The 25,488-nt window shown below is 46.0% G+C and overlaps 1 protein-coding gene across 1 annotated transcript in view; it reads left to right on the forward strand.

Moving 5' to 3' along the window:
- Nucleotides 1-14,974: 14,974 nt before the first annotated feature.
- Uaca (uveal autoantigen with coiled-coil domains and ankyrin repeats) overlaps nt 14,975-25,488 on the forward strand; it is an 84,341-nt gene continuing 73,827 nt past the window's right edge. Inside the window, exon 1 of the mRNA XM_048423708.3 lies at nt 14,975-15,172. Within this exon, the coding sequence (XP_048279665.3) occupies nt 15,089-15,172 (84 nt within the window). The 5' untranslated portion in view covers nt 14,975-15,088. The remainder of the gene's footprint in view (nt 15,173-25,488) is intronic.

Genomic DNA, 25,488 nt, shown 5'->3' on the forward strand with positions numbered 1-25,488 from the left:
ACTAAATCTGAGACCGTGGCATGGAGATGATCTTCGTTAACCCAGGTGAGCCCATTCTAATCATACTTCCTTGTAACAGAGAACCTATATGACTGAGTTCAGAACCAGAGGGAGGCATGGCAATGGAGATTCGCCATGAGTTACTTTTCAAGGATAGTAGGGGCCATAAGCTAAGGAATGTGAGTGAGCCTGTCTCCAGAAACTGGGAAAAACTGAACACTTTACCACACTTTGAATTCATCTGGGTGAATTTGTGTGAGATTTCTGATTTTCAGAGTTGAGTTATTTTGAGCTACTAAATTTTTTGGTAATTTATTCAGCTGTAGTAGAAAGAATGCCTCAGATTCATCCATCAGATTGAATAAAACAGAATCTCTGTCTTAAAGAATTTATATCTTACCAGGGCTTTTTTACAGGTGGATATGTTTGTTTGTTTAATGTGTATCTGTGTATGTGTATGTGTGTGCCCAAGATTATGTCTGTGTATCACACACATGCAGGTGCCTGAGGAGACCAATAGAGGGCGTCAGATTCCCTGGAACTAGTTACAGGCAGTTTTGATTTGCCAGGTACGAGCTCTGGTGACCAAATCTGAAACCCCTGAAAGAGCAGTAAGTGCTCTTGACCTCTGAGTCCTCTCTCCAGCCCCTAGGTAGAGGTATGTAAAGAATATAGTAGAATTGCCAAGGGGAGGGGTGTTTACAAAGAGCTATGTACATAAAATTTACCTGGGATATTCTGCTAATGCTCCATGTTGGAAAAAGCACACCAGCGTCAATGCTCACAATTCTGCAGTCCCCTTGCCAGTATGATTCTTTAAAGAGCCCCCAACTCTTCTAGAATTTCCTCTTAAAGCCAAGTTTAGCTAGCCTTTTGCAGTCACTACCCTCCCAAGATTTCCTCCCTGTTGTTTGGGTGGCAGATGACCTCCACTGGAAGCTATAGTGGCTGTCGGTCCTCGCCCAGCACACAGATAGCAACACGGACACGACTGGTCTTTCCTTGATGGGGGAGCCCAGCTCCTTCACTTGGCTTCCAGCATCCCATAGTCTTAGTTCTCCTCCTTCATTTCTCCATCTGCACTGTAGGTTTCTTATCTTTTCCTTGGTGTCTTTTATTTACGTTTCCTTTGCTGGTTCCCTCAGGAAGTCTTGCACCAACCATATGCTGATGACCTCCAAATTTGTCTGTCCATCTCAGACCTCATCGAGGGCTTCTAGATGAAAGATCTAACCTGCTACATGGACACGCCACCTGCTGCTAACCATGGCAAATATGGGAGTCCAGTCTTCCCGGCTCCTCTCTACCACCTGCTCCGCCTACAGTCTTCCCCATCCACCTTCAGACAGTTCCTTCCTTTCAGATGATCACATTTATAATTGACTCTTATATTTCCCATCAGCCATTAGGAACTTCGGCTGACTGTGTGTCCCGAATCCAATCACTTCTACTGCGGTAACCCTAGTTGTCCCAGGTTTCTTTTGCTGTGACAGTGACCATAACCAAGAACAACTTGGGGTGGGAAGGGTTTATTTCGGCGGGTATTTCCAAGTCTCAACCCTTCATCAAAGGAAGTCAGGAGTCAGGACAGGAGCCTGGGATCAGGAACTAAAGCAGAGACCATGGAGGAACGCTGTTTATTAATTTGCTCCCCATGGATTGCTCAGCCTGCTTTCTTGTACAACTCAGGCCATGTACCCAGGACGGCACTGTGCAAATCAATTGCTAATCAAGAAAATGCTGTGGAGGATTGCGCACAAGGCACTCTGGTGGGGAATTTTCCCAAGTTGGGGCTCTTATTCCCAAATGGTTATAGCTTTTGGCAAGTCGATTTAAAAAAAAAAAACTAACCAGCATGCTAGTCTAGTCACCAGTATCCCTTACAAAGCCCTGACGCCCCACCAAGGAAAGTCCCACGAGCACTATGTCCTACCAGGCAGGCTTTGCATGGTTTAGACATCAGCTCCACCTTGCTCCTCTCCTCCTCTTCCTCCACCATGCTCATTCTGCTCCAGCTGCACTAGCATGAACTATTTTGTCATGCTCCACTGAACACACTTAGGGATTGTGTCAGAAGAAGGCATGTTGGTACTGTGAGCACCACTTTGGTGCCTCTGATGCGGGAGGGATGGGAACAAAGATGAGGCCAAGGTGGGACTCAATAAAAAGGGGCTCTCTGAAGGGCATTGAGAAGGGGCAGGGAAAGCCCCTACTCCTTTGGACATGGTGGTGAATTTTAAATTTTTTTTTTTGTGTGTGTGTGTGTGACAGGGTTTCTCTGTAGCTTTGATGCATGTCCTGAAAGTAGCTCTTATAGACCAGGCTGATCCCTAACTCACAGAGATCCGCCTGCCTCTGCCTTCTAAGTGCTAGGATTAAAGGCATACGCACTACCACTCGATGAATTTTAAATATTCTAAACAGCAGAACTCAGTAACTGCTTAGTGAGTTCACGAATGAATTTTTGGCCATAAATTCCCAAATGATCTTATTCTCTCTGTTTTGAAGAATGCTATTTGTAACATCATTTGTTTGTTTGTTTGTTTATTAATATTTATCTGACTGTTGATTTGGAGGCACAATTGGCTAGGTTTTTAATTTAACAGAAGACTGTAGGTTTCAGCCAGCGAGAAAGCTCAGCAGGAAAGGGTGCTTGCCTGAGGAGCCTGAGGAGCCCAGGTCAATCCCTGTGGCCCACGCAGAGGAAGGAGAGAACCTACATCTCTGGTTGAGCTGCGACCTCCATGTGAATGCCATGGTGTGGTTCACCTCTCTTCCCAGCACACACACAAGTAAATAAATAGGAAAAAAAGATCGTATTGTTCATGTGACTCTAGGGACATTGTCATTAATAAGTAGTTCTAGAGGACAGCTCTCAAAGGAAACACAGCTCTACTTACAAGGCTTGTGTTAAGCCCGGAATCTGAGCTGTACCTGTTGTGACAAGAGTCATAAATGAGACTGGGAGGACACGATTCTGGAAGCTCACCTCCCAGTCACCCATGTCTCTGTGAACACTCCTCTCTGGTAAGCATTCCTGCTCCTAAGCTGGGAGCTAGACCATCAATGACCCTTTGTTTAGATGGAATGAAGCTAAGTCTCTTTGAGTGAATTGTTTTTAATACAGAGAATTCAACAGCTTACATGGTCAGCTAAATCGACAGCAGTGTCTCAGGCTCCTACTCCGGAACGCTGTGTCAGCTATTGCTCAAGAACGTGGGCCTGGAGTCACACACTCGCGCATGCACACACATGCACACACACATGTGCGTACACACATGGACATGTACACACACACACTCACATACTCGTTATACACGGAAGCGATCAGTTTAAAAAATCTCTATATTGAACCTTCATTCAGTTGTTGTCTTGTTTACATGAGCCTTTCAGGACTTTGTGGGTAATGTAAATGAAAGACCAGAACTGAAATTCTATTGCCTATTACGTATTCCTTACTCTGATATCAGTGAGTCATTCAAATCACTGCAATTCATACTCGATACTCCCTTTTGTGGTCCATTAACTTGGTTTGTAGGAGGTTTGGTGTGTGTGTGACGGGGAAAATGGTTCTATAATCTCAAATTTATCCCCATTCCCAGAAAACTTCCCTGGTGGCCTCATGTCTCATCCTAGGTTCTTTTAGAGCTGTGCTAGAGTTGACTCACAGGCTTCCAAGATTTTTGGTGAAAAGGTTGAGGTGACATGCCAACTTGAACTCCAGGATGGAAGTATTTACACTCTGGAAACTGGCAGCTGCTGAGATGAGTAAGGTCTCTTCCCACTCAGTTGCAAAAAGCCAGTTGTTAAACAACTTACAAGCACACCTCTGGATGGGTCCAGCACCAGGCTTGATGACGTCAGAGTTCCTGTTTCAGCAGGGGCTGACTTTCTGTCTGAATGTTAACTTTCTACGGCATATCCTGTGTCTGTGCAAGTTGTTTGCAGTTTCACATATGTTCAAACGAGTGGCAGGCACGAATGTTGCTTCCAGTTGTGGTTGACACCCATTTATACTCTTGGTCCGTAACAACATGGCCTGATTCACAATTGTAACTCTCCATCCTTCTCCTGGACAACTCTAGTGTTGATATAATTTAGCAGTGTAAGCTCCCAGTCCATTGCTTAATAAAACTGGGATATTATTATAGAATGTACTACCCATTTAGTTACTGGGAGTATTCAAATAATGCTTGTAAAGGATTTAGCACAATGCTTGACACTTGGTAATATTTTAATAAATGGTAGTTACTTGTAATGTGGGGGGGCCACCGAAGGGTGGAATATAGTGTGTTATCCACTATATATATTCAAAATATACAGATATTTTGATCAGTCCCTTCTAGCTTTTGAACACAAACTGTGCTCCTGAGGCTCAGCTGTTGGGAGTCCAGTGTGTACGGCACTTGGAAAGGCAGCAGCTGAGAAATTACCTCCCCTCTAGGAAGAACACTAGCTATTTCTGAGGTCAGGCATACCTTGCTGATATTAGAGGCTCTAAGCCTGAAATGTTCCGGCCTCTACATCAAACCTTGCCACTCCTTTTCAAACTTGCCCAAGCACTGTTCCCAGCGATGATAGTGGCTCATGAGAGACCTCTTCCTTCTATGCCAGCCTAGTCACACTGGTGTCTGTATCTTTCACCTTTATCCCTTATTACATTCCTAAGCTTCTATCTAAGGGCTAACAACCTTCCTTGCCTTCTCTCTCTCTCTCTCTCTCTCTCTCTCTCTCTCTCTCCCTCTCTCTCTCTCTCTCTCCCTCTCTTTCTTAAAATATTTGATTTAATTTTATGTGCATCGGTATTTGCCTGCATTAATGTCTGCCAGATCTGTTGGGGGCTGCAGACCTCCGACCCCTTGACTTTCTTTGCCTGCCTCAGACCCTTTTCCTACTGGAGTGAACTGAGCAAAACAACTTGTTTACCTGTGCCTGCAGCTGCTCTGAGCACGAGACCCTGATGAGTTCCTGATGGCAAGGGAGTGAATTCTGTGGGCTTTACAGCTGGAAATCCCAAGAGCTGGGGTGTGGCCTTTAGTTAAGGAGAACCCTATATAAGTTGCCTTGGAACACAACAAAATTGGCATTCTTGGCATTCTTGTTTCAAGGATGACCCCTCCCCTTGTGTGTGTGTGTGTGTGTGTGTGTGTGTGTGTGGGTGTGTGTTTTAATCTCAAGCCCCTTGCCTGACTTGTCACCCCAGCGAGATAGGGAACTAGAGATCTCTGAGCGATTGCCCTCGGGAATGGTGAGGGTGGACTGAAGGTGGGTATATGCCTATGTAATTTTCACTCCCCAGATCCTTGCCCGATAGCGGTTCTGGGTGGTGTAGGCGCCGCATACCCTAAATCAGATTTCTCCTCCAGCAGAACATTGGTAAAACATTTCATTACCATAGTTATGATTTTTTTTTTAAAAAAAATAGGAGACAATAAACATGGGGAAGGAAAGTGTGTTCCACATTAGGGAACCTGTGACTGCAGTCCTTGAGTCTGAAAGGTGACTTTCAGATTCCTAATGAACAAAACCACCCCCACTAAAACAGCTGTCATATCAGAAGTGAAAGACAACAGGTTCTCAGCAATTATCAATGCAGCGTTCTGAAATAAATGTCATGCAAGGAGTGGCTTTACACATGGGGCAGGGAGCGTCATAAGAGGCGATCTCAGCTATAAGAAATGTCTTTGTTGGGCATCCATCCATTCCTACAGTAATTAGAGGTTTGTCACAGCTGATGTGTAAGACACTGATAGAGACTCAACAGGAACCATTAAGCAAAGAGGCAGATAGTGACCCTGAGTGGGTAGGGGTGATGATGTTTGGAAAGAACACATAACCATTCTCCATCATATTGGCCTGGGCTGACCACAGAGCCACTGAGTAAGGCTGTAAGACTGAAACTCATTGGAAAGGTGAGATTGGAGGCACAGATTTAGGGTTCATGGACTGAACAGATGAGTGAATCTTAAAACCATGGAAGTGGGCGAGATATCTCACAGAGGAAGACGCAGAGCTGTGATGTAGACACTGTGATGTTGAGACGTCATGCAGAGAGAAGGTACCAGCAAAAGAGGCTGGCAGGGAATGACTAGAGAGCAGCAGCAGACCAGAGAATAGAATAGACAGCAGCCAAGAGAAGGTGGGTTCTCAAAGGTCAAGGCTGCCAGGTACCTCTGAAAGACGGAGAGTGCAGGAAAGATGAGTAGCCAACAGGCTTCACCTTCCAGGTATTCCCAACAGCCTTGGTAAGACAGTTCCCAACAGTTTAGGAGAGGGGAGGTTTGTTAGAGTAGATTTTAGAGAGAATGGAAGGCGGTAGGGTAGAGATCGTGATATGGAGGGAGCACCGAAGCCCAAAGGCATCTAGAGAGCGGTAGAGCATCTGTGGGAAGCTTTCCATTCAGAGGTGGGAGCTAGTATGGCTTCTACACAGGCTCGGGGGAGAATGGTCCCGCAGTGGGGCAGCTGGCTCAATAGCAGTACTCATCTATAGGAGTCAAGTCCTTAAGATGGTGAGGAGGGGGGCTGGAGAGATGGCGCTGTGGTTAAGAGCACTGACTGCTCTACCCGAGGACTAGAGTTCAATTCCCAGCACCTACAGGCAGCTCACAACCACCTGTAGCTATCAGTTAAGGCTCCCTATATAAGCTGCCCCTAAGCACATTAAAGTTGGCACTCTTGAATCAAGGATGAGCCGTATCTCTGTCTTTCTGTGTGCGTGTGTTTTTAAGTCTCCAGCCTAGTTCCCAGCTCGCGTACTGTCCTGTAGTGCAGGTGCTACGGGTCTCAAGCTCAGAGCAACTACAAGTATAGGAAAACAAGCTGTTTACTCTGGCAGCAAAGGGTCATAGAACATTCAGGGTCGGAGGGCCTGCAGTCCCCAACAGGGGGAGAAGGGGAGATAGAAGGAAGGGTGGTCCCAAGTTATAATTAGAAGAAAGAGCTTCTGCTGTTCTATTGCATAGTAGACTGACTATAGATAATGATGTACTATGTGTTTGTTTTTTCTTATGCTAGAGAAAGGATTTTGAATTTTTGCATAAATCGTTGGTATACATTAGAGGAGAGAGAGGTTTACCTAAGTGAACATTGCACATGTATATAGAAACATTCCACAGCTTTCCTTGACTACACACTGTATTCAGACATTAGTCTAAAATTAAAAAAATTGAAGTAGGATTTAAATAAAACCATTGAAAATAAGGAGCAGTCAATGGCTTGTTAGATGCTGACTTGGGCCAGTATAGCGTTGATGGGAGTTTTCTGGTTGGAAGGGTTTATGTGACAGCGTGGGCAACCTTCACTGTTGTCAGCGGTGTTCTGTGATCCTCCCCATCTGGGGACTTCCCAAGTCACATGACTCAAGTTACAGTTTGATTTGCTGCTAGAAGCCCACCCACTTGAGTGTGAGGAGCCTGGATTCATTTGCATTTGTGACTTGACCTGTTACTGAAATGTCATGAGCCAGAAAGCTGACAGGTTGCAGGCCTCTACTGTTCCTTCAGTCCCCCCATCTCACGGGTGGGAGGAGGTGCACCTTGGAGTTAGCTTTAGAATGCTCTGCCTTGATCCTGGATAAATGCATGGCTACACCCTTCTGAAGTTCAAAGGAACGATTCGTAATTGCTGTTTAGTCCAAGGGTGGTTTTGAAGTTTATGGAGCATAATAGATGCATACTCCTTCCCAGCATGATGAAATTAAAGCGTAACTCGTTTGAAGTCCAGAGAGTGTTGGTGTTTTAGTGTGTCTGTTATTCTCACACATATTCACTTGTGGCAACAGCACTTATTAAAAGCGACAGGAAAAATGTAAATTGTAGCTGAATATTTGTTGATATTTATACTAAATGATCATAGGTGCTATAAAGAATTTGTCATGATGAAGTCATGAAAGCAGATCGGTAGACAAAATTCTCAGAATAAAGTGTGCATTGAATAGCAGTTTTGTGGCCTTGCCCTGTAGACAGACTGATGAATATCTTAAATATCACCATAGAACCTTCATCCAGCAACTGATGGAAACAGAGGAAGCGATCTGCTTCGGAACACTGGACCGAGCTCCCAAAGTCCAACTGAAGAGTGGGAGGAGTGAGAATATAAGCAAAGAGGTCAAGACCATGATGGGTACAACCACTGAGACAGTCTACCTGAGCCAATAGGAGCTCACTAACTCCAGCCAGACAGGGAAGGAAACAGCATAGGACCAAACTAGAACCTCTGAATGTGGGTGACAGTTGTATGGCTGGGGCAGACTGCAGGTCAACTGGCAGTGGCACCAGGATTTATCCCTGCTGCATGTACTGGCTTTTCGGGAACCCATTCTCTTTGGATGGACACCTTGCTCAGCGTAGATATAGTGTGTGTATGTTTCTGTCATAGTTTTCCCGTGGAGGTCAGAGGACAACTTGCAGTAGTAGACTCTCATTTTACTACCAAGTGGGTTTTAGGGATCAAGCTCTGCTTGCCAGGCTCGGCAGCAAGCACCGTCACTGGCTGAGCCATCCGCCAGACGCCGCTTGACTTACTCTTCCTGTAGTGTTCTTCATCGGGACAGGGTGCAGCAAGTGACATAGAGCTGACTGCGTATGTGCTGGGAACTTAACCAGCCAGGCATAAATATTTACTGAAAATTGCCAGAACTTTAAGAGGTCTCTTGGAGATCTGAAAGAGGAAAAGAAAATAGTCAGAATAAGCAAAGGCACCACTTTAAGATCTGAGGAGACAGACGTTGCCATCCTTTTCCATTCAAAATCAGTATCTTTTCTAGTATCTCACAGAGCTCCCCCACTGGGTTTATCTTGATATTCCCGCTAAGGTAAGAAAACTCCAAGGTTCAGAAATACTTCCTCAGGTTCACATCAGTACTGATCCTGAACCAAATTCCTGGCGGTTATCTGCACTCCGGGTGACATCATCTTGCTTTGAAAGGGGTAATGGAGAGCTTCAGCCTTAGCCTGGGCTCCTGGGGCCATCCGTCATCTCATTAAAGGGAAGGGCACGGCATCTCTGGAGCTTTAAGTTCACGAGATTGATAACAAAGCTCCGTTTTCACAACTGGAACCAGTTGGATTTTCTTACTGAATCCAGTGAAGCAACCCCAAGTGTCTCAGCCGCTTTCAGATAACAAGGCTAGCGCTAGGGGTGGAGGGGTCTGGTTTTGATCTGGGCTGTGACCCCACCCCAACCTCCCACCGCTGCATTGCTACCTCTTTCCAGAATGAAACTAATGACGTGCTACGTGTGTCACGGATCAATGACAGTCTGTAAGCTCAAGGAGCCTTGGAAGGCTGATGGAAAGCAGGCCTGCCTTTCCGTGTGATAACTGGTCAGCAGGAGTCCTTGGTATGCTAAATACAAGAAGCCTCAGCAGCGGAGAGTAGAGAAGCTGTCTCTGTGGTCAGAGAAAAAGCTCAGTGGGTAAAGTGCTGACTTGCACTGACAAGGACCCGACTATGATCCCCAGAACCTATGTTAAAAAAAAAAAAAAAAAAAAAGGTGGGCCTTGCACTTCCATAAGTCCAGCATCAGGGGAGCAAGCAGACAGGCACCTGCTGGGCAGCCTACTTGGTGGATTTCCGGCTCAAGACAGTGGCTGACAGCTGTCCTCTGGCCTCCACATGTACACACACTCGCGTACATGAGCCCCGTTCATGTGTGTATATTTTTTTAGGTTGTTTCTGTAAGAAGGAATTGATAGGCCTAGAAGTTTTAGTGCAAACTCACACAAGGGCCAGAGATTATACGGGGCAGAAAACATCTCCTCGGCACACATTCCAAGTTTTTCAGGATGGAGTCACCGGACAGTCTGCACAGATGGTTTGACAATTAGGGGCAAAGCTGAACTGTTTATTTTTTTTAAGGCTCACTTATGCAATGGATTTTGGTTTTGAGTGTGGTAAGGGAAGAGGGTGTGAGAACTGCTTTAGGGCTCTCCTTTTGGGGCTGAGATCTGGATGGCGGTTTCCTTCTTCATGCTCCTTCAGGGAATGGCTAGCCAGCCTTGGGCTCCTCTCTCCTTGCATCTCTTCTAATTGTTTCAGTCTGAACATGGGTCATCTCTGCAACCCTGCTGTGCCTCTGAGGAGGCAGACGCTCGATTGAGCTATGGAGGATGGCGGACTGTGTTCCCTTCTCTAGTGCACATGTTTCTTGGCAGAAGGTCAAAGAAGGAAGTTACTAAAGGCAGTGTGAATTCTTTGTATTGTTGAGGCATCTTTGTTAGCTTGCTATTTATGTACACAGACCGCCACCACCACCACCGTGTATACTGTGGCATACTAAAAAAACTTCTTTTTTCTGAGACACCGTTTTTCTGTGTAGTCCTGGCTGTCCTGGAATTTGGTCTGTAAACCTGGCTGGCTTGGACTCGTAGATCTGCCTGCCTCTGCCTCCTGAGTGCTGGAATTAGAGGCGATTGCCGTCACCACCTGGCTACTGGAACACTTTTTAAAGTGTGCCACTGGGGCTGGAGAGATGGTTTAGTGGATGAGAGGACTTGCTGCTCTTCTGGAGGACCCAAGGTGAGTTCCCAGCACCCACGCTGTCTAGCTCACAACTGCCTGTAACCTGCTCTAGGAGATCCGACACCCTCTTCCGGCTTCCTTGTGCATCTGCATACACGGACATATACACCTACACATGACTAAAAATCTTTTTTTCTAAAGTGTGTTGTCCTTTCTGTTTACATATATTTCTCAAAAGAAAAAAATAAAAGCAAAACCTAACACTGACTTCTGCAGACACGGTATGGTAAGACAGAAAATTTATTTAAGTGTTTTCTGAAGAGATTAAAATAATTTTCGGAAAGTGAGAATAATGAACCAAATCAAAGCCGGCCTGGCTGAATGCAGCTCAATGGCTTGACTTCACGCACGGTGCCCCTGGCTCTACGCAGAAAGCCGCCCTGCACGTTCGGTGCGGCGCTCTTTACTTAGTTCCTCTCAGATGAGAGTGAGCAGACGTCAGTTATCCAGTTTCTAGACTGGAAAAATCCAAAAAGGCCACTGGACATAGACACCCCGCGGACATCATGCAGGCAGTTCGTAAAAATAACTTGCCCAACATTTTTGGAGCGTGATGCAAACTATTCTTGTGGCCGGGTCTGTTTCCTTTGCTTTACCCAGGAGCAAACAAAAAGAAGCTAGCCACCCAGACTACACCAGCAGAGAGTAAGGCCACAATTAACATGACAGCCAATTATGCAGGGGAGACAGGCTACTGAAGGCAACACGCATAAGGTCCAGGCAGGGGACCAGAATGCAGGGGGCAGGGTGCTCATCTCAAGCCCCTAGCATAGGTGTGGAGTATTTGAGTGGCAACGCAGCCCCCAGACTATTCCACCTGTGTTCACAGCTGACAGGGTCCCAATTAAACGGCACCTGGAAACTCAGAAAGAACAACCACGATTCACTCCAATAAGCACAAACAACAGATCAATCCATTCAGAAGTATGTATTGAATATCCATCACACTAGCATTCCGGGACATCCCAAATATCTGGCTGCTGGGGCTGGGGAGAAGACTCAGTGAGTAAAGCACCCATGTAGGAAGCCAGACAGACTGCGAGCAGTGATCCCAGCTCTGGGAGGTGGGGATGGGCAGACTCCCAGAGTTTGCTAGTCTGGCTGAATCACTGAGCCTCAGGTTCAGTGAGAGACCCTTCCTCAAGAAAAACAACATGAAGAGTAAGCAAAGGAGACACCTGATGCTGACCTCTGGCCTCCAAACAGTGCACACCACTGCCACCCACGCATCACGCATGTGCACACAACACACAACAATCCATATTAAAAAAATGATGTTATTCTCTTATGTTAAGGAATGAAGTTTGACAGCAGTGACATCTGAGAGCCACAGTGACTGTGCAGAAGGGTGGGGTCAGCGGAGGGATGGACTGCTTCTACTTGAGCAATCGGGGAAGCTATGGTTGGAAGAACACACTTGGGAAGGAGTCCTGCTTTATTTTTTAAAGTCACCTTTTAATTGAAGCCTAGCCCAGCCAGCTGGGTGTGGTGGAGCATCATGTCTGTAATCCCAGCACTCAGGAGACAGAGGCAGGAAGATGGTGAGCTGCTGCTCAGTCTGGCCTGAATGGCAAGCTGGCCTCAAAACAAGCAAGGAGGCAAGCAAACACACAAACAAGCTACGAAACTAACATGCAAGAGTGCATTGTGACAAATGAATTGTGACAAATGGAATATACTGGTTGTGTGACCAGCACCTACATAACAGGGTGCAGCCCTTCGGGGTGCTCCTGTCGCTTGTAGTCCTTTCCAACGACTCTTGAGGACAGAATGTTGTCAGGTAAATGCAGGCAGGCTCTTCAGAAGACTACTTAGTCTCTGTAAAGATGTGGACACTGGTAGCCCTGGCCCCTGACTGAAGAATGGGACCAGACTAGTTGGCTTCCAGTGCCAGGTGAAGGAAAGACTTAGTCCGTGCTGTAGAGCATTGGGTGCCAAGTAGTCAGATTCTATTCACAAGCTACTGAAGGGTTCATGTCTGGGTGTCTATTTAGTCTTTCCTTTATTTCTTCTCTTTCTCCTCTTTTTTGTAATCCCCTCTTCTCCTCCCCCCACTACCCTCTCTTTAGCAGTGTCTTGCCACATGCCTGGCTTTGACCTCACAATTCTCCAACCTTAGTTGTCTGTGGTAGTTTGAATGAGATGTCACCCGTAAGTTGCAGACATTTGAAAACGTGGTCTGGATTTGCTGGCACTTTGGGGAGGATTAAGAGGTGTGGCCTTCCTGCAGGAAGTATGTCACTGGGGGTATGATTTGAGGTTACAAAAGACTCTAGACATCTGAATTAGCTCTTTGCTTCCTGCTTGTGGTTCAAGATGTGAGCTCTCAGTTGCTGCTCTGGACTTTCATGCCTGCCTGCTGCCTGCGACCTCTGCTACCCCATCACGGACCATAAGCCCCCCATAGTTTTTATAGCTGCCTTGGCTACGATGTTTTATCAGCAATAAAGAAGTAACCATCCTGAATGCTGGGATACAAGCACACATTAGCCCTGCAATAGTCCACCTGAGGAGTTTCGGGCCAAGGTTACTGTAGAAGACTTTTTTGTTGAAGGTTTCTTTTACAGTTTGCTTTCTGTTGTAGAACACATTGGGGGAAGAAAGGGTTTATTTGGCTTCCAGGTTATATATAGTCCATCATTGAGAGAGGTCAAGGCAGGAACTAAAGGCAAAAATCTGGAGGCAGAAACTTGAAGCAGGGGCCATGGAGGAATTCTTCCAGACTCATATAGTCTACCTTTCTTATACAGCTCAGGCCCACCTGCCTAGCTGTGACACCGCCCACCGGAGGCCAGGCCCTTCTAAGCCAACTAGAAATCAAGACAATGTCTTACAGACCCGGTCACGTGCTAATATGATGGGGGCAATCCCTCAGCTGAGGTTGCCTCTTTCCAGGTGTGTCAGGCTGACATCCAGGATGAGACATCACTTAGTCACTTGCTGTGATGGACAAGGTGAGGACTGGGAACTGGGACAAGGGCTGGGACAGCTTCTCCGGAGTCCAGCATGAGATAATGCTGGCTTTCTTCGCAGCAGTGAAGACAGGAACCTGCCACCCACAGACGGTTGGGCCATGGTCGGCTAAGTCAGAACAGCTGTGGATCTTTACAGGGGAAGAGTCAAGATCCCCTAAGCCTAACCAAGAGAAAACGGACCGTTTTCTTGAGTGCTTGTTACTGACTTTACTGAGGACTACAGGCTGGGTACTGTGTCTTCAGGAGAGTGCTGAAGATTTTCTCACACATTTGGAACAAAACCTAGAGTCATTCTGAAGAAAAGCAGAAGAAACTCCCCTTGGAGACAAAGAGAGTCTTTGTGAGAATGGCAGGTTGTTTCTTTTCATGAGGTTGTATGGGAGAATTAACATTTTGCTGGGGGAAATCTCACTCCAAGGACGACTCTTGAAGCCATCCTATTAACAGGACATTACTGGGTGTTGGTCCCCAGACAGTGTCTTCATTCCACCCTTAGATGGTTTTCATTAACTCAGACTTCGGAGTCGGATGAGCTAATGCCTTGTATATTTACATCTGTGCGTCTACAAAAAGGACATGGCACTCTTAAAATGATATTTTACATTTATTCTTTGAGAGTTTCATATCCAATACACTTCAGTTACATTTACCCCTAACTTCCTCCTTCAACTCCTCTTGGATAATTTCTTTTACCACTTCGGCTACATGTGAAGCATTACTGAAGGCACCTATTTTCATCTTTCCCGCCACACCAGTACATTAATGGGTGCCTTGAATTATACTATGAAGTCTAAGTGTGCACCACCCACGGAGGCTAGAAGAGGGTATCAGTTCCCCTGGGACTGGGGCTAAAGATGTTCGTGAGGTCCTGAGACTGGAACCCAGCTCGTCAATAAGAGCAGTCAGTGCTCTGAACCTCAAAGCCGTCGCTCCAACTCCACGGCATCTACTGATCCAGCTGTTAACTGTCCATCTGCTAAACAGTTCCTTTTTCTTATAAGCTTGTTTATCCCAGAGTTTCCGTGTGTCCGTGAGATTTGTGGTCCTGGGGTTCGTGTCCTTATGAACATCCTGAATGGGAAGTTGCTTGAGGCTGGTTTGTGTGTAGGTATGCTGGGACTTGAAGGTAGGAAGAAAAATTTTACCGCTAAAGGGCTCGCGAAAGGGAAGAAGAGGGATTCTGGGGAGATAAGAACCGGTCTAGGCTGGATTTCTCTATCCTTAGACCACCCAAGTGTACAGACACCACAGGCCAGAACCGGCGCTGCGCCTCCGCCCACCCAGCAGTCCAACTCCACGCGCTGCAAAGCCGAAGTTCCTTAACTTTTCCTCCAGAGGGGAGAGGAAGGGTGTTATGAAGTTTAAAAGGGAAGTCCCGCCCCCTTCCCGGTTTCCAATTGGTCGAGACCGACCCCACCCTAGCCAGGCAGCGGGCCCGATTGGCTGCCGGAACGACCGTGTTGAGCGAAGCCCCCGGGCCCCAGGTGGCAGGTGGGGCGGGCCCGGCGCGCTCCAGGGTGTCCGCTGCTCCAGCCCTAGCGCCCGCAGCCGGCAGTCGGGTAGGGACCCGGACCCTTGAGAACCGCGGCCATGAAGAGCCTCAAGTCCCGGCTGTGGAGGCAGGACGCGCCCGGCCCCACATCGCCCTCATCGCCCACGGCGGTGGCCAGCACGGTGAGCAGCGCTTGCGGCGGGGACCCTGGGGACCCTTCCTGCTGCGCCCCTCACCGAGGATCTGAGCTTCTCGGAGGAGCCCCAGGTTCCCTCCTCACTTTGGCCTTGCGGGGTCCACCATTCCCATCTTTCCGCAGGGGACCCCCGTCTCTGCCCTCCCGTGGTGTTCCCCTGTTCTTCGCGTGTCCCCATCGTGCTCGGTGCACGCGGCGCCGGGGTCCAGGTGGCCCCGGTCTTCCAAACCCGGTGCCGCCCCACGCGGACTCCGGACCCGCCTGGCTCCGCGGCTTCCAGCCCTGCCAGAGTAGGGAGAGAAAGTAGTGTGTCCACCGCTGTCAGAGGGAAGTCTGGTTCTCAGCCAGGCTGGGAGAGAATAGGGATCTCAAATGTAGACAAAGCCTCGCTTGTGTGTTTAACCCCGGGGATGGCGAAGTCGGGAAGGTGATTGTCCTGTTGTTGGCAGAGTAAATCCCACCTGTGGGGCAGGTGGGTGCGGGATGTGGGTGCCGAACTGAAGCCTGGCCTCCGTGTGCGGCCAGAGAGAAGTGGAGCTAGCTGTATTGCTTCTCTGTTGAGTTGGCAGAGAGAACAGAAATCTTGGGAAACATCCTGCCTGCAGATGTTGGAACTTGGGTAATTTGGCAGGTTAGAATGGCCGGATCATCAAAATTCTGTCATTAAGGACGTTCTATTTAAAAAGTTTTACAGAGTCAAACAGAGGAGGTGGAGTGTGCAAACTGCCTGCTTACCTGGTGGTCGTAATTAAAATTGACCTCCATAATTTTATACAGATTTCACCGAGGGGATTGTATGCTTTTTTATGAGAATACAAATTAATTTGTGGCCGGTTTTGGAGTAATTCAGATCAGTGTCTTCCTGAAGTGCTGCCTTTAGTAGTAGTTCAGTTGGGTAAAGGAAACAGGAGAAACAAGATTAAAAAAAAATAGGAAAAATTATTTGGAGTCTGGGTGTGGTGCTGCCTGTCTGTAATTCCAGCTTGTGAATTCCAACTTGTGAGGCAGAGGCAGAAAAATCACAAGTTCAAGGCCAGTCTGGGCTAAGCAGGGAGTTGAAGTCCAGCCTGGATTATGAGATTCTGACTCAAAAACAAACCAACAAAATGGGTAGGGTGGGAGAGAAAAAAATAATCGATTCAGACGGCTTAGTCTTTGATGTTGGATGATATGTTTTGTAAACTCACAGGAGAATTCTTTTTGTTTGTTTGACTTAAATATATTTGACAGAAAAACGTAATGTATTGGAGATAACCATGGTTACAGATCAGCTTCTTCCCCGCTAGCAAAAGCTGTATTTGCTGTATTTCTCCCAAGTTAATCAGCACCAAGGATTTATGTTCCCACGTGGAGGTTATGTCTCTTTTCTTCACTCCCATTTTCTAGACGCCCAGAGGTCGTAGCTGCTGCTGGTATCTCAGTATGCATGCTGGCTCATACACTTGGACCTTGAAGCTCTCGAGTTTGTCTTTATAATGCACTAAACTGAGCATTCTGCCGTTTTTTAGCATCATAAAAATTAAATGCATGGTGCGAAAAGTGTCTTCTCTGAAGCGGCACACACGTCTCAGTTTGTTAAGGCACAGGATATATTGTGTAGGAGTTTTAAAATGAGAGAGCTGGATGTGGTGCCTGATAGAAGACTGCCAAACCATCGGGAAGGACAGGACTTAGAGCTTTTCAGTCTGTACAACCCAGAATCTGCTTTGGTCATGCGTGTGCATGTTGTTCCGACCGGGTCCCTCTCTTCAGCTCCGCTTTTGGCCATAAACCTTTTTGATAGATCCAGCACCTGATTTAATGCCTACCAGGACAAAAATATTTTCAACAGATTGTCAGTCTCTCATCTTTTTCCTTCAGCCCCACCTTCCTCAGAATCCACTGGGGTTATGATTTGCCTTCATGCTCCCCTAGAGAAAGCGCATCCCAGCAGAGACACACAGGCATGCATGCCCACACTTTATATAAATAACAGCGCAATGTGTCTGATAGATAAGATACAGTGTCTCAGGGTACTTTATTTTTTTTTTAATCCCACATTATTTATTTGTGTGTGTGTTTGCTTGTGTATGGGCATGTATGTCAGTGTGTGCGTATAGAGGTCAAAGGACAACTATCAGAAGTCTGTTCTTTTCTTCCATGTGGGTCCTGGGGACTAAACTATGGTCAGTCTTGGTGGCAAGTCCCTTTACCCACCGAGGGTCTCACAGACTCTCAGGATACTTTAGATCTGTATTTTCCTGGTGGGTAAACTTGACCCTGTTTTCGTGTCCTTCTGAGCCCTCTGCATCTTTGCTAGGAACTGGTTGTCCAGTCTACCTTTCTGTGCATTGTTGATTTTGTATGTCCTTCCTGTCTAGGAAGCCCAGATTTGTCACACAAACGGCTCTTTACTATGATTCTTGATGACTGTAGTGTTCCCTAGGCGGAAAGTGGTTGTTTTTATACAATTTAACCTTTGATGTTGTGATTTTATATTGGTCTTCTCAAGGGGCAATATTGAACAACAGAGCCCTCCCAAATTCGGTTTAGTGTGCATTTTTATTTCTTAGTTTGGTTACATTTATTTCTTTAGGCAAGGTTTCACTATGTAGCCCTGACTGCCCTGGGACTCAACTAGGCAGACCAGGCTATCCGCATAGAACCCCCTGCCTCTGTCTTCCCCGAATGCTGGGATTAGAGGCATGGGCCTTTCTACCTGGCTCAGTTTCATTTTTAAACATTTGTTCCCTGTAATGTAAGAGGGTGTACAGCTTGGCTTCCTTTTTCTCCCTCCTTTTTCAGATTTCGAATCTCCTAATGCGAGTCTTAAAATGTTCATTTAATTTTCATGGAAATGATCATAGTTTACTCTGCACAACTTTGGTATGTTTATACCATAGCTGTCTTTGCTTACGTCTCAGCTTGGCCAGCTGAGCCACAGACTGAGGGTGTAACCGTGTGAGTATTTTATGACGGCGTGTGCAGCACACTGTGCCGTCCCCTGCCAAGCTATGGTTGCATGTAGGAGAAGTAAGTTTCAACATTCTCCACGGCAGCAACGTTAGTTAGAGCAAGGTCAAGGGCTTTAGAGTTCAGTGAATGAGGATGTGTTCGTACACATATGAGTAAGTGTACTTAACGGTGCTCAATATTGCTAAATATATGATTTGTCTTGTCTGTCTGTTTAGTCCTGGCTTTCATGGAACTCACTCTGCAGACCAGGCTGGTCTTAAACTCGGGGATCTGCTTGTCTCTGCCTCCCCACTGCTGGCATTAAAGGCATTTGCCACTACACTGGCTGGTGGTGTGTATCTGAAGGTTGATCTTCTCCTGTTCAGATTTGGAGATAGCTGCATTTATTAACCACAGACTTGGAAATGTTTGTGTTGTGTTCGCTTGTTTCGAGATGAGGTCTCATTGGCTATCCCAAGCTGACTGGGAACTCACTGTCTAGTCCAGGCTAGCCTTAAATTCATGGAGGTCCCCCCTGCTTCAGCTTCCTAAATGTTGAATTAACAGGTGTGAGCTGCCACACCTGACATACATTTATTCTTATTGCTAAATTGGAGCTTCCGTTTCCCAATGGGATCATTAAATGGCTGGAAGTACTGCATCAGATCTATGCCAGTTATATGATGTACAGTAATAGCAGGCTTACTCATTTTTGTGGAGTTCAAGTTAGGACATTTGAGCAATAAAATTAAGGGGCTGTATTTCAAGATGGAGCAGAGGGTGCTACAAATAAATATTGTAAGCAGTTCTGTCAGGGCTCTCCCCTTTAAATAGCACCTATCCTGACTGTTGTAACTTATTAAACTCCTTTAAAAAAAAAATGCATGTGTGTGTGTGTGTGTTGCCAGAAGAGGGTGTCATCAGATCCCCTGGAGCTGGAGTTATGAGCATCTGATATAGGTGCTGGGATCCGAACTTGGATCCCCTGCAAGAGCATCAAGTTGTCTTAACTGTTGAGCTGCAGCCTGGTTTATTAAGTCTTTGATTGTAATCGTCATTTTGCTGTCCTTTCTCTACTTGTTACACAGAGCAGTGGATTTTCTAAGGGAAGGAAACCCTTCTGAAGCATCTTGCTGGTCTCTGCCCCTGAGAAAACTATTGCTGTTCCTAAAGGATTAAGGTTTCAAGTAGAGCAACTGGGGGAAAACCCCAAACCCCAAACCCACTTTTTGTTCCCACCAAGGCTATTAGGCCCTACGTGTTAGAAAGCATAAAGGTTTAAACATGAGTTTTGTTTAGGTTATGGTTCTGAGAATGAAGGCTTCAGGTTTTAGACCCCAGGATTGGCGTGTGTGCTAGGATGCTAAGTTATCACTGCAGTGACTTGGGGGTCATGTGAATAATTAAGAGCACAAATTGTTACACTTATCCTAAACTCGGGATGAGTTACTAAGCACAGTTTACTTGTTGTCATTGAAAAGCCCAACCTTTAATTAAAAACATTTATCTTAATTAATGCTTTGTTTAGATAGCTTCTTATTGTTATCCTGTGTTATTTCCTTGTGGCCCCGGGAGGAAGGTTACGATTGAAGAGGGTTTTTGAGGTTATGACGATGGCTCAGTTGGGCAGATGCTTGCTTTGCAGGCATGAGGACTCAGAGCCCTAGCACCCAGGTGGGAGATGCTGATGTGGTGCCATGTGCTTATAACCCCGTGCAGGGAGTGGAGGCGGGAAGATCCTGGGCAGTGCTGACCTGCCCTGCTAGCCTACTTAGAAACTCTAGGCCAGTGAGACCCTGTCTCAGAACAAGGGGGACTCTTGCTCCTGAGGAATGACATGCCAGACTGTCCTCTGACTTTCACACGTGATGCTGGGCGCTCACATGTGCATGCATGCACCCACGGAGTTCCCTTTTTGTACTTCAGCTTCAGCCTTAATGCCTCATCAGTGTCACCTGGAAACGGATGCATATTTAAACATTTAAACTGCAAGCTTACTGTCTTTCCCCCACAGTGTTCAGGCTCTTTTGTGTTATTTTAAGATTTATTTTTAGTTATATGTGTGCCTGTGTGTGTTGCACATGCGAGTGCAGGTGCTCTCAGACACCAGAAGAGGGCGTCAGACCCAATGGAACTGGAGTTATAGGAAGTTGTGAGCCACCTGACATGAATTTTGGGAACCAAATTTATATTCTCTGCAAGACCAGCAAGTGCCTTCAACCACTTTCTCTATCTATCAAGTGCTCTCTCTCCGTCTCTCTCTATATTAACATAATATATTATACATATATAAAGTTAATATATATATACACACTTTGTAAAAATTTCATACATGTATACAGTGTATCTTAGTCATATCCACTCCCACTCATCCCTTCAACTGTCCACATCTTCCCAATATGTCTCCCTCCCACTTTGTGTCTTTTTCTCACATAGTCCAGACTTGAGTGATAGTTTAGGATTTCAATTACCTTATTATGCATAATAGACAACACCCCATATCAGGTTAGAAACTGGAATAGTCAGCTTATTTATTTTATTTTTAAATTTATGCGTGCTTGTGTGTTCACATATGTGAGGGTGCATGTGTGAGTGTGTGTAGTCATGTATGTGGAGGACAGAGGACATCTTCAGGAGCACACGTTTGAGACAAGGACTCATATTAACTGAAGCTCATCAGTTAAGCTAGCTCTGCTAGCCAGCAAGTCCCAGAAATCCTCCTGCCTCCAGTTTCCAGGGCTGGGATTACAAGCACATGCTATCCTGCCTTTCTGTATAGATTTGGGAGCTCAAATTTATGCCTAAGGCTTGCAAGCCGAGCACCTAACCACTGATCCATCTCTCCAGCCTCACAGATGTCTTATCTAGTTTTGAAACTATGGAAAATATAAATTGGGCTCAATAATGGGTTAATAATTATACCCTTCTTTGGAGAATGAGACAATTCCAAGGCAAGGGCAGCAAAGCCTGTAATCACTTTCGTAGTGGATGGAAGAATGCTATCAAAGATTGGACTTTGAAACCACAGTCAAGAGGCCCTCCTCCCCAGCAGGGATGGGACCTTTTAAGCATCAATAAAGATAATGTCAATGGACTGCACTCTAATTAGTCACCTTTGGAAGATGCTTGGGCACAGGTGCGTTCTTTTAAGCTCAGGAAAAATAAAGGCCTCTTTCCCTGTGTGAACTGTATCTCAGCAAAACAGAATCTCTGAAAGAGAAAGCTCTTACAATAGACGGAAAAGGGCTGAACTAGTACATCATCTTTTCTAGCTCATGAATGGGGGGTTCATACCTTAGGGTTTTACAGTCATGAATGAGTTACTGGATTTAGAGTCTGGACCAAGTGACCATTAGAGGCTACCATTGTCTCAAGAAAGACAGACATAATTTATTCATAGTCCTTACCATGTTAGAGTTCTTATGAGAAGAGCCACACCCAAACACATACGCCTTTCACATCATAGCCAGTGCTTTTAGAAATACAGAAGAGGACTGTGGGAAGTAGCCTCCGAAGTCCTGGTTGTGGGAAGCTCTAAGGTGAACCAGTTTCTTTAGAAGAGGGAAGAGATGGAGAAGGAACCTAGAGCTCCCAAGAGAGTTAAGGGTTTAGAAGCCCTTCACCAATCGAAATGGTGGACTCTTTTGAACCCCTGGCTAAATAGCTGTAAAATGTACAAGCTTCTGAGTCAATCGTGGAAACGGGACCAGCAGTTATAAACTCGACATGGAGTTATTCAGCAGACTTCACTGTGACGGTGGTGACGGGACTGTGTTTATGAAGACTGTCTATCTCTCAGCGGACTATTTAGCAAAGCACTGACAGATGAACTGATAGGGAGCCTGTGGCTTGCTTCAGAATATCCTGAGGGGATATAGTTGAAGTAGGATTGGTCATGAGTTCATAACTATAACTGGGGGCTCACAATGCATTTGCTTTAATGAACTTACTGAATTTAGTCAATGCCCTAAGTGTTAGTTCTCAAAGAAACCCAGGAAAAGCCTCACTCAGTTCCTGTGGCTCCTCCCAGCACCTCCCACCCCACCCCCATCCTAAACCTCCTCCTCCTCCCAGGGCCTGGGCTTCTGTTTCCCTTCTTTCAGCTTCTCTTTCCTGTAACTCAAACATTTTGGCTCTGTACTCTCTTGGCCTCTTGACCTCTTGACCTCTTGGTCTGTTTGCCCCCATCTCTCCAGTCTTGACAGCCCCCACCTCCCATGGCCATGTTCAATCTGTTTACCTTTGGCTAAATTCTCCCTCATAGCTACAATAAACCTCATCCATACCTTGGATGTGATCTCATTTTTTCTTCACTAAGGTTTCTATAATAAAGATCTGGTCACAGCCTCCAAGGATTCGAAGAGAGTTAGACATAAAACCCTAACAAGCAATTGTATGAGCACTGTGGTCCGTGTAAAGCAGGATCTGAGGAGGCGGCCACCAGTAAGGGGCCCTGCAAGCGTGAAGACTTGAGTGTGATCTCCAAACCCTGGTGTCATATAGCACATGCCTATAATTCCAGCACTAGGGAGGTGGAGCCCAAGGTAGCTCTGGGGCTAGCTGACCAGCTAGCACAGCCTGCTTGGTGAATCCAAGGCCTCTGAGAGCCTCTGTTTCAAGCAACTAAGTGGAAGGCCCCTGAGGAAGGTCAGCTGAAGTTGTCATCTGTTTTACACACACACACACGAATGAAAATGCACACACCTGTACATACACCGTGCACAAGAGATTCATATAGATTTATAGATTGCTGTAGGAGCACAGATGTGTAGGGTGGGGTCAGAAGAAAGATTGGAAGCTTAAAAATTAGAATAGCCTTTGAGGCAGAAGAACTGTGTGTGTGTGTGTGTGTGTGTGTGTGTGTGTGTGTGTGTGTGTGTATACATGTGTAATTAAGCAGCCCACAGAGAGGCAGCAGGTTTGGAGACAAACTTTGGTCTTGCAATGTAGATGAAACAAGCCATTCGCACTTAAGAATTTGGGAGACAGGGTGGCAGGAGGCTGCAGCTTGGGGCTCATAGGAGACTCTTTTCTTCCTTTAAAAAAAAAAGCCTTGAATTAAAATTAGAATTACTCGACAAGTTTCAACTGTTGTTTGGAGAAGTGGCAAGGTCATGAAACCGTTATCCTCAGAAGTTATCCTCACTTGGAACTTGACAGCTTCATCTCTTTCTCTCTCCCTTCCTGACAGACCTAAGGGTGAGCAGATTTAAGTTCTTCCCAGCTGTGTGGACCTTACAGAAGACTGGATTAACATGTTACACCATGGGTTCAGTGTCTCTTCCTCTCCCCCATGCCTGGACACCTTTACTTCTCCCTGTCAGAGTTAGACAAGCATCTGCCCTGCCACCTAAGGATGCTAGAGTTCCCCCAGGCCTGAACAGTCACAGGAGATAGGCCCCACGATTCCTCAGGTCAGATGGCTGAAGTGTCTCTGAAATCATAAGCAGGAGGGTGGGATGGCTGACTCATGTTGCCTTACCCCCTGCAATGGTAACACAGTGGAAAAGTTCTTTAGCTGTACATAGCTAAACAAGGTATGTATCTCTTTTAGAGCTAAGATATAGGAAAGCAGTCAGCCAACCAACAGAATGAATCTAAACAAACACCCAACCAAACCCCAAACCAACCACCACAAATAAATTGGATGGTTTGTAATCACAAAAAGTTTTGTTGATACTTAAATTCTGACTTTGTGGGCATCTTCAAGTGGTGACATCTCCAACACAGTGTACCTAAGAGGACCTATGTGTTAGAGGGGCTGATGTGTTAGAGTGACCAAAGACCCCGTCAAAGAGGGCTGTGACGACAAGTGATTGTTTAATCCAGTCTGGCACGGCACAGACCTTCCAGAGAAAGCAAGCCTCAGACTATACCTGTCAGGGTAAAAGACTGGTCTTAAACCTTTCAGGGCTGGGGATGCGGCTTTCTGGTAGAGCTCTTGCCGAGCCTATGTGAGACCCTAGACTCTCTTCAGCATCAGGAACCTTCTGTGTGGAAAGCAGACGTTCCTCCCCACAAAATGTGCATGATTGTTGTAGAAAACAAAATACAGTTGAGGATAAACAGCCAAATAGGAGTCCATTCTATAATAACTCCATTAATAGGAGTTAATAGTGGTTCTGACTGAAAGATGCTGAACCACCTTTTGGTTATCCAGTTAACATAGAACCCCCTTGATCCTACAATAATGACTTCTGAATACTGTGTTATTCAAATTAACTTTGTACTTGAAAGCTGTACATGGGACTGGCAAAGTGGCTAAGGGTTAAAAATTCTTGCCCCTAAGCTTGACAACCTGACTTCCATGCCCCACACCCACATAGTAGAAGGAGAGAACTGGGTCTCCAGATTGTCCTCTGACCTTCACACATTAGCTGTAGTGTGCACACATGAAGTGCATACATGTAGCATGCACACATACAAGGCAAATAGATATAATATTTTTAAAGAGCTGTTAGTAACTTGAAAGGACCTGAGCAAACATTAAGAGCACTGTGATCGCTCGTGAATTGTTTTCACAGATATTGCTTATGAGTAAGGAATTTTAGCAATAGTCCCCGTAACTGATAATTACTGAATGTGTTGCCTGACCTGTGTTCTAAGTGATCTGTGTTCAGTCTGTGCTCACAGCAATCCTGACAAATGGCCCTGTTGCCTTCATTTCAGATGGTGTTAAATAATTTACCTGCTCATGATTTATAGCTAGTAGCTAATAACAAGCTTGGTAGCATGGCTCAGAAACTCGGCCCCTTACCATTGCAAATGGATATAATTTAAAATTTAGTGCTGGGTGTGATGGCACACACCTTTAACCCAGCCCCCGGAAAGCAGGGGCAGGCCAATCTCTGTGAGTTCCAGGCTAGCCTGGTCTACATAGTGAGTCTAGGACAGCCAGGGCTACACAGAAAGACCCTGTCTCAACAAGGCAAGAACAAAATTTTAAAGCTAGGGAGTTGTACCATGAACTGTGTGGAAATGGGGAAAAGAGGGGCCGTTTAAGGGCAAGAAAGGACTTCCTATGGGCTGTCTCAGAACCAGCTCGTGTTTGCCAGAGATCTGCACTCCCACACCCTTCTGCTGATGAAGAAGTTATGGATCTCTGCCAACTTGACTGGAGAAACTATTGTTTTAAATTGTTTTCATTAATGGACGTACACGCCTGTTTTGTTGTTTGTGGCTCATCGATGTTTAGTACTCCTTTGTTTGAACTCTTCTACTTCATTCTCTGAGGTCTCTTTTGCATCAATGGTAAGGGTGTTGCATCTTTGTTTTTGCTGCTTGAGAGGGGCTCAAGTCGTGTCTCTCACTGCAGCTGGGCCTCTGTCTCATTCCCTCCTATTTCTTAGCGTTTTTGTCTTGGGTATT

This window comes from Myodes glareolus, chromosome 4 (genome assembly GCF_982192425.1).
Source record: "Myodes glareolus chromosome 4, mMyoGla1.1, whole genome shotgun sequence".
In the NCBI taxonomy this organism is placed as follows: Eukaryota; Metazoa; Chordata; class Mammalia; order Rodentia; family Cricetidae; genus Myodes; species Myodes glareolus.